The sequence below is a fragment of the Salvelinus fontinalis genome, chromosome 33 (genome assembly GCF_029448725.1).
Source record: "Salvelinus fontinalis isolate EN_2023a chromosome 33, ASM2944872v1, whole genome shotgun sequence".
NCBI classification, from domain to species: Eukaryota; Metazoa; Chordata; class Actinopteri; order Salmoniformes; family Salmonidae; genus Salvelinus; species Salvelinus fontinalis.
This window is the reverse complement of record NC_074697.1, coordinates 49,687,838-49,696,714: the sequence shown is the minus strand read 5'-3', so window position 1 is coordinate 49,696,714 and position 8,877 is coordinate 49,687,838. Positions and strand designations below refer to the sequence as shown.

The 8,877-nt window shown below is 43.0% G+C and overlaps 1 protein-coding gene across 5 annotated transcripts in view; it reads left to right on the top strand.

Annotated features, from left to right (window-relative positions):
- Positions 1-558: 558 nt before the first annotated feature.
- Positions 559-8,877, top strand: part of LOC129832473 (diacylglycerol kinase delta-like) — an 89,304-nt gene continuing 80,985 nt past the window's right edge. For all 5 annotated transcript variants that reach the window (XM_055896568.1, XM_055896570.1, XM_055896567.1 and 2 more), the window contains exon 1: positions 559-727. In XM_055896568.1, coding sequence (XP_055752543.1) covers positions 593-727 — 135 coding nt within the window. In that variant the 5' untranslated portion in view covers positions 559-592. The remainder of the gene's footprint in view (positions 728-8,877) is intronic.

The following is an 8,877-nucleotide window of genomic DNA, read 5'->3' as shown; positions in this document are numbered from 1 at the left end:
TCTAAGAGTCTATAGCACAGAGTATAGCGTAGAGTTCGTTCAATTAAGTTGAGCATTTTGATTGCCTAACTAAAAGACAGATTAGAGTATTTTCATTGTATTCTCTTTACAGCAATAGCCTTTTGCTTTCCAAACTATGTTTTTACCACGATTGTATTTTGAAATATTGCGATATGCAATATATTTCCACTGACCGGAGCAAAAATGTTGTGCTATCCAGGAGCACAAGTACAGGACATCAATAAGCTGCTCCCAAACATTTCAAACCAGCATCAGGAAATTGAGTCTATCATAATTCATGTGGGATTCAATTACATTATGAAGTGCAGCTCAGAACAGATTAAGATTAATTTGAAAGAACTGATTGGGTCACTAATTGACACCAACTTCATACAAGCTCAACTTTCCTTCTCCTCGCAGCTTCTCCTCGAATACCTGTGACCCTTTTCCAAAAGAAGGTGAGAGAGGAACAGGAGGATACATTGAGTTCACATTGGTGCGGCTTTGCCCTGTCTTGACCACAAGGGGGTGCTAATTCCTCTTGACTCCACCTTCCAGTCATTGTATATATCATTCCCTGGGGGCGAACGATATGGCGGTGGCAGTCCGAGTCGAGGCCACGGCAAGATGCCTGGATGAATCTTCGGATAGTGAACCAGAGCAGGAACATGGATCTCCGCAGAAATTAATACGCAAAGTTTCCACATCGGGTCAGATACGAAGCAAGGTAACCTGTAATTGCGTTGGTAACATTGCAATTCAAAGCTGACCATACTTTTCGGTAGCTGTTCTCTCCATCCGCTATGCTAATTTTCTAGCTTTGGGAGGCCAGATGGGAAACACCGCTCTTTCCTGTCTCTCTCCATCCGCGAGATGGCGAGTAGGGTCCCCGGACAGGTCTCGCTTGCGCTAGCTGGAAGGAACTATAATAGCTCGAGCTCTCGATATCAGTAACGTTACTGTACTATCATCAGCACCACACCTAACGGTATCATTACTGGGTGTTGATAAATCGTAACGTTAGCTAACCTTCACCAAAACCTTAATCTATTTTAATGTAAAATATATTAAATCCGTGGATTACTGCTGCTAAATAGCTCCATATGTGAATGGCCAGCTGTTTCATAGCAATATGATACTCCTCGATTCTGTTGGCTAGCTCTAGCTAGTTTTTGCTTCTAACTATCGCAATTGATTCATTCAGCATCTCGTTTGATATTCATAAGTAGCAATACGTTTTCAGGAGCACTTATCTGCCAACAAATATGTTGTAATTTACAATATTGTACAATGGAGACAGGCAATGTTTTGGCTAATGCTTTTCCTTTCAAGAGTGATTTCACATATAGGCCCCTTTTTAAAATAACCGATTTCAGTCCTCTTTAAAGTGAACTCTGAGAATAAAAAAATAAGCTAAATAACAGTTGTCGTTGTATTCACACTGCCCTTGCCTTTGAAAGAGGACTCAACTCTTTTGACACTTCACTTCACCTATTTTGTGTGCCGAGTCCTATTTGCGTTCACATTGCTGTATTTAGAAAGAAAGGAACCAATATATTCTCTGGGTTTATACAAAGCGCAGGACGAGCCATTCCATCAGAATGTGTTTTCAGTTGGCTGGCAGCAACCTGGTCTCAGAGCATTTCGTATTATTCTGTACGTAAATCCGTTAGCTAGACTAGGATTTAGGGTTAAGTTTAGGAGTTAGGTTAAAGGGTTACGTTTTGTTTAGGGGAAGGGTTAGCTCAGGGGTGGGCAAACTTTTTGACTCGCGGGCCACAATGGGTTCTAAAATTTGACAGAGGGGCCGGGCCAGGAGCATTTGGAGGGAGTGTTTGGGCCGGATATACTAAAGCATTAAATGTAGTGTGTGCAAACCTCATAGCACAGTAAGAACACTACAACCCAATTTATTAACTGTCTTTCAAATGTGAAAAATAGCCCTTATCAGTTAATAAATTTGTCTCAAGGAATATGCAAGATATGGCATTTACATACTATTTCGCAGATACCGGGATGAGGAAATGTAAATAGATTAAAATAACATACGCACTGTGATTTATCAAGATTGCGTCTGTTTTTAATAAGTTTCAATCGAAGGTGCAAAGTTAAAGAAATCAACATTTATTGAAAAATGGAATCACTTTCAACATTCAAAACATATTATTACACAACGAAATACTCAAGCTCAATAATATCTACTTGTGTTAAACTCCGCAAAATCATGGATGGATTGTCCTGACCGCGCGCTCTACAAACTCGCCACGGACGCCCTCGCCTTCACGCGCAAACAGTACACGTGTATCGTTGCCAAGCACACAAACATAGGCTGTATTAAATATCCTACCTGCAGCTGAAAATGTAAATTTAAATTAAGAGCGATGTGCGGCGTGTTAATAAAGCTACTGTACCGCTGCTGTGCGTAAATGCGCATTGCTCTTAATTAAAAGACGCACTTCCAAACTTTCCATATGCATTTTTTCATAACACAGCAGAAAAACTCACCATTTCAGTGGGAACAGTGTTGTTGGTCTCCCTTTTTTGCCAGTGCATCAAAGTCTGGAGTTAGTTTTGTTGTGGCAATTCTCAGGACAGATCTGAGGTGTTGGTCAGTTAACTTGGATCTGTGATGGGCTTTGTTGATTTTCATGACGCTAAACGTCTGCTCACACACGTAGGTCGAGCCAAACAACACCAGCATCTTCTGCGCCGTCCTCCGGAGGTTTGGAAACGCGGTCTCGTTAAGTGAAGCGTAAAAGTCATTCAGTTTAAGAGACTTGAACTGAATGAACTGATTTTGCTAAACTGATTTTTTCAAACTTGGCTTTGCTCTCCGGACACAAGAGACCTGCTGTCTCTACCATGCACTCTTTCAAAAACTTGCCTTCGGAGAAAGGCTTGCTAGCCTTTGCTAATTTGAATGCCAGCAAATAACTTGCCTTGGTACTTGACTCTTGAATTGCAGTTTGTCGGTGAAAAAAGTTCTGTTGACTCTGTAAATTAGCTGCCAACCTCTGAGCAGTAGCCGCCCGTTCTTGTGTTGACTGCTTGCTAGCATAGTTTGCATGCTTCGTGGCAAAGTGACGGCTGATATTGTACTCTTTGAAAACCGCAACAGCTTCTTGGCATATCAGACATACAGCCGTTGATCGGACTTCAGTGAAGAAGTATTTTGTTGTCCACACCTTATTAAACACTCGGCATTCGCTGTCCACTTTCCTTCTCTTTGGTCCGCTCATTTTCACAGAAGGGCTTAATGGTGACGTGAAACGAAGTGAAAATTAAAGTGAAGAAATACGCGCCACTCCAACAACGGTCAATGTGTTTTGAGTGCGCCATCTATTGGGGAAACGTGGGCATTGCAGGGAAAGGGGAAAAAAATGAGGTTTTTACTATAATTTGGACAAGTTCGGCGGGCCGGATTAAAACGCCTAACGGGCCGTATGTGGCCCGCGGGCCGTAGTTTGCCCATGTCTGGGTTAGCTTAATGGGTTGCAGTTAGGGGACGGGTTTGCTAAGTTGCAAAGTAGCTAAAACGTAGTAAGTCGTTAATTAGCTAATTAGTTAAAAAGCTAAAGTTGTCTGTGATGAGATTCAAACTCGCAACCTTTGAGTTGCTGGACGTTCGTGTTATGTAAGCATACCAAACACAACATATCATACTAATTTGCATGTCCTGGATTTACATTTACTATGTTACGTCTATGACACCATGCGCGACAGCTGGATATACCTACTTACATTTTTTGAAGCTAACAGATTTGAGTTAAAAGATGACACATTCATTGTAGTCAGAAAATATTATTAACATGTCAATATTATTGGTAACAGCATAAATAGCAGAAGAATAATTGCAGATGAAATAACCCACTGGGCACAGACGTTAATTCAACGTCTATTCAATGTAATTTCATTGAAATGTGGAAACAACGTTGAATCAACCAGTGTGTGCCCAGTGGGAATGCAGTAATTCAACCTAGACTCTGAGCATTTCGTATTATTCGTCACCTAAATCCAAGCTGCTCCATTTATTATGCTATGTTATGTTTCGTATGGTATGTATTAATTTGGGAATGTCCATCATCCATTTGTTATGATGTGTTAAGACTTCCATTTCGTTGTGGATAGCTGGCTAACATTAGCTAGGCTAGGGATTAGGGTTCAAGTGCTGTAAAATTGTATTTGTCACATGCCGAACACAACAACCTTACCGTGAAATGCTTACTTACGAGCCCTTAACCAACAATGCATAATAATGCTAAACGAAAAAATAGTTACACAATAAAAAGGAATAACGAGGCTATATAGAAGGGGTAGCGGTACAATGTGTAGGGCTACGGGGTAGTCAAGGTAATATCTACATGTAGGTAGGGGTAACATGACTATGCATAGATAATAAACATAGAGTAGCAGCAGCGTACAGTGCATTCAGAAAGTATTCAGACTAGGGTTGCACATTTTGGGGAATATTCAGAGGTGGAAACATCCCATGGGAATATTTGGGAATTAACAGAAATACACTGCTCAAAAAAATAAAGGGAACACTTAAACAACACAATGTAACTCCAAGTCAATCACACTTCTGTGAAATCAAACTGTCCACTTAGGAAGCAACACTGATTGACAATACATTTAACATGCTGTTGTGCTAATGGAATAGACAAAATGTGGAAATTATAGGCAATTAGTAAGACACCCCCCAAAAAGGAATGGTTCTGCAGGTGGTGACCACAGACCACTTCTCAGTTCCTATGCTTCCTGGCTGATGTTTTGGTCACTTTTGAATGCTGGCGGTGCTTTCACTCTAGTGGTAGCATGAGACGGAGTCTACAACCCACACAAGTGGCTCAGGTAGTGCAGTTCATCCAGGATGGCACATCAATGCGAGCTGTGGCAAAAAGGTTTGCTGTGTCTGTCAGCGTAGTGTCCAGAGCATGGAGGCGCTACCAGGAGACAGGCCAGTACATCAGGAGACGCGGAGGAGGCCGTAGGAGGGCAACAACCCAGCAGCAGGACCGCTACCTCCGCCTTTGTGCAAGGAGGTGCACTGCCAGAGCCCTGCAAAATGACCTCCAGCAGGCCACAAATGTGCATGTGTCTGCTCAAACGGTCAGAAACAGACTCCATGAGGGTGGTATGAGGGCCCGACGTCCACAAGTGGGGGTTGTGCTTACAGCCCAACACCGTGCAGGACGTTTGGCATTTGCCAGAGAACACCAAGATTGGCAAATTCGCCACTGGCGCCCTGTGCTCTTCACAGATGAAAGCAGGTTCACACTGAGCACATGTGACAGACGTGACAGAGTCTGGAGACGCCGTGGAGAACGTTCTGCTGCCTGCAACATCCTCATGCATGACCGGTTTGGCGGTGGGTCAGTCATGGTGTGGGGTGGCATTTCTTTGTGGGGCCGCACAGCCCTCCATGTGCTCGCCAGAGGTAGCCTGACTGCCATTAGGTACCGAGATGAGATCCTCAGACCCCTTGTGAGACCATATGCTGACACATGCACATTTGTGGCCTGCTGGAGGTCATTTTGCAGGGCTCTGGCAGTGCACCTCCTTGCACAAAGGCGGAGGTAGCGGTCCTGCTGCTGGGTTGTTGCCCTCCTACGGCCTCCTCCGCGTCTCCTGATGTACTGGCCTGTCTCCTGGTAGCGCCTCCATGCTCTGGACACTACGCTGACAGACACAACAAACCTTTTTGCCACAGCTCGCATTGATGTGCCATCCTGGATGAACTGCACTACCTGAGCCACTTGTGTGGGTTGTAGACTCCGTCTCATGCTACCACTAGAGTGAAAGCACCGCCAGCATTCAAAGTGACCAAAACATCAGCCAGGAAGCATAGGAACTGAGAAGTGGTCTGTGGTCACCACCTGTAGAACCATTCCTTTTTTGGGGGTGTCTTACTAATTGCCTATAATTTCCACCTTATGTCTATTCCATTTGCACAACAGCATGTGAAATTTATTGTCAATCAGTTTTGCTTCGTAAGTGGACAGTTTGATTTCACAGAAGTGTGATTGACTTGGAGTTACATTGTGTTATTTAAGTGTTCCTTTTATTTTTTTGAGCAGTGTATATGCAAATTAATATTAATACCATTTAAATGTAGATGTTTTTTGCATTGGATATATTTACCATATCATATGGAGACAGAAACATAAACCTTTTACCTTATCATAAGTAGACATAATTGCAAATTATTAAATCCTTCCAATAGAAAAAAAACAAAAACGATTTAGTTACGAACTTGAATGAAATGAGTTGACTCTTCACATGGGAGGATTTCACTGAACAACAAAAGAAAGGGAATATTGAATGATTCCCAATGATCCATCGCATCTCCCAAAAACGTTTTCAACATCTATAAAATGATAGTCTAGAAACTAAAGCTTTGGTTGTCTTCCTCTCAAGCTTCCATTGCTTCTCCCTGGACCTCAATGTCCACCTCTTGAACATCAGACTCTGAGGCCTCATCTTCACTGTCACTTTCCAACCTTGTTGAGGATGCCTCGTTGTCAGGCTCAAAAAGCCTAAAATTTGCCCAGATGGCCACCAATTTTTCAACCCTTGTATTGGTCAGCCTGTTGCGTGCTTTGGTGTGTGTGTGTTCCTAAACAAGAACCAGTTGTGCTCTGAGGTGGCTGATGTTGGTGGGATTTGGAGGATGATGTTGGTGGGATTTGGAGTATGATGGAGATGGAGGCAACAGGGGAAAGAGCCTCAGATCCACAAAGTCCCTTCCACCAGGTGGCTGATGAGATATGTTGGCACGACTGCCATATTGCATCACCATCCCAAAGCCCTTGCTTGGATGTGTACTTCGCCAGACTGCCAAGAACTTTGCCCTCATCCAGGCCAAGGTGGCGAGACAAGGTAGTGATGACCTTGTTAATCTCTGCACCAGACAGGATGCTCTTGCCAGCATACTTGGGGTCCAACATGTGCGCTGCGGCGCTGCGGTGTGTATTGACTTCAGGCAGAAGTCTTCACGGTTTTTGATGTATTTCAGAACTGCAGTTTCCTCTGCTTGGCGCAACAGTGAAGTGGGCAGGGCAGTACAGATTTCTTCTCTTACATCTGCAAGCGGAATCTGAAGACCAGACAGGATGGTCTCCCTGCTGGGCAGCTTCAATGTGGTGCTCTTATTCTTCTCACTTGGCTTGGTGAGGTAGATTGGTGCTTGATGATCCTTCATATACAGTTGAAGTCGGAAGTTTACATACACTTAGATTGGAGTCATTAAAACTCGTTTTTCAACCACTCCACAAATTTCTTGTTAACAAACGATAGTTTTGGCAAGTCGGTTAGGACATCTACTTTGTGCATGACACAAGTTATTTTTCCAACAATTGTTTACAGACCGATTATTTCACTTATTTCACTTATAATTCACTGTATCACAATTCCAGTGGGTCAGAAGTTTACATACACTAAGTTGACTGTGCCTTTAAACAGCTTGGAAAATTACAGAAAATGATGTCATGGCTTTAGAAGCTTCTGATAGGCTAATTGACATAATTTCAATTGAAGGTGTACCTGTGGATGTATTGCAAGGCCTACCTTCAAACTCAGTTCCTCTTTGCTTGACATCATGGGAAAATCAAAAGAAATCAGCCAAGACCTCAGAAAAAAATTGTAGACCTCCACAAGTCTGGTTCATCTTTGGGAGCAATTTCCAAACGCCTGAAGGTACCACGTTCATCTGTACAAACAATAGTACGCAAGTATAAACATAAAAAAGCCAGACTACGGTTTGCAACTGCACATGGGGACAAAGATTGTACTTTTTGGAGAAATGTCCTCTGGTCTGATGAAACAAAAATAGAACTGTTTTGCCATAATCACCGTCGTTATGTTTGGAGGAAAAAGAGAGATGCTTGCAAGCCGAAGAATACCATCCCAAACGTGAAGCACGGGGTTGGCAGGATCATGTTGTGGGGTTGCTTTGCTGCAGGAGGGACTGGTGCACTTCACAAAATAGATGGCATCATGTGGCAGGAAAAGTATGTGAATATATTGAAACAACATCTCAAGACATCAGTCAGGAAGTTAAAACTTGGTTGAAAAATGGGTCTTAAATGGGTCTTCCAAATGGACACTGACCCCAAGCATACTTCCAAAGTTGTGGCAAAATGGCTTAAGGACAACAAAGTCAAGGTATTGGAGTGGCCATCACAAAGCCCTGACCTCAATCCTATATAAAATGTGTGGGCAGAACTGAAAAAGTGTGTGTGAGCAAGGAGGCCTACAAGCCTGACTCAGTTACACCAGCTCTGTCAGGAGGAATGGGCCAAAATTCACCCAACTTATTGTGGGAAGCTTGTGGAAGGCTACCTGAAACGTTTGATCCAAGTATGTAAACTTCTGACCCACTGGGAATGTGATGAAAGAAATAAAAGCTGAAATAAATCATTCTCTACAATTATTCTGACATTTCACATTCTTAAAATAAAGTGGTGATCCTAACTGGCCTAAGAGAGGGAATTGTTACTAGGATTAAATGTCAGGAATTGTGAAACTGAGTTTAAATGTATTTGGCGAAGGTGTATGTAAACTTCCGACTTCAACGGTACCTAACCATTTCCTTTGCTCTCTTGTAGATTGTATCCATTGTTTTCAGTGCCATGATGTCCTTGAGGAGCAGATTCAATGCGTGAGCAGCACAGCCAATGGGTGTGATGTGAGGGTAGGACTCCTCCACTTTAGACCAAGAAGCCTTCTTGTTCGCAGCGTTGTCTGTCACCAGTGCAAATACCTTCTGTGGTCCAAGGTCATTGCTGACTGCCTTCAGCTCATCTGCAATTTAGAGACCGGTGTGTCTTTTGTCCCTTGTGTATGTGCTCTTGTAGAATATCGCTTGAGGGGTTGAGA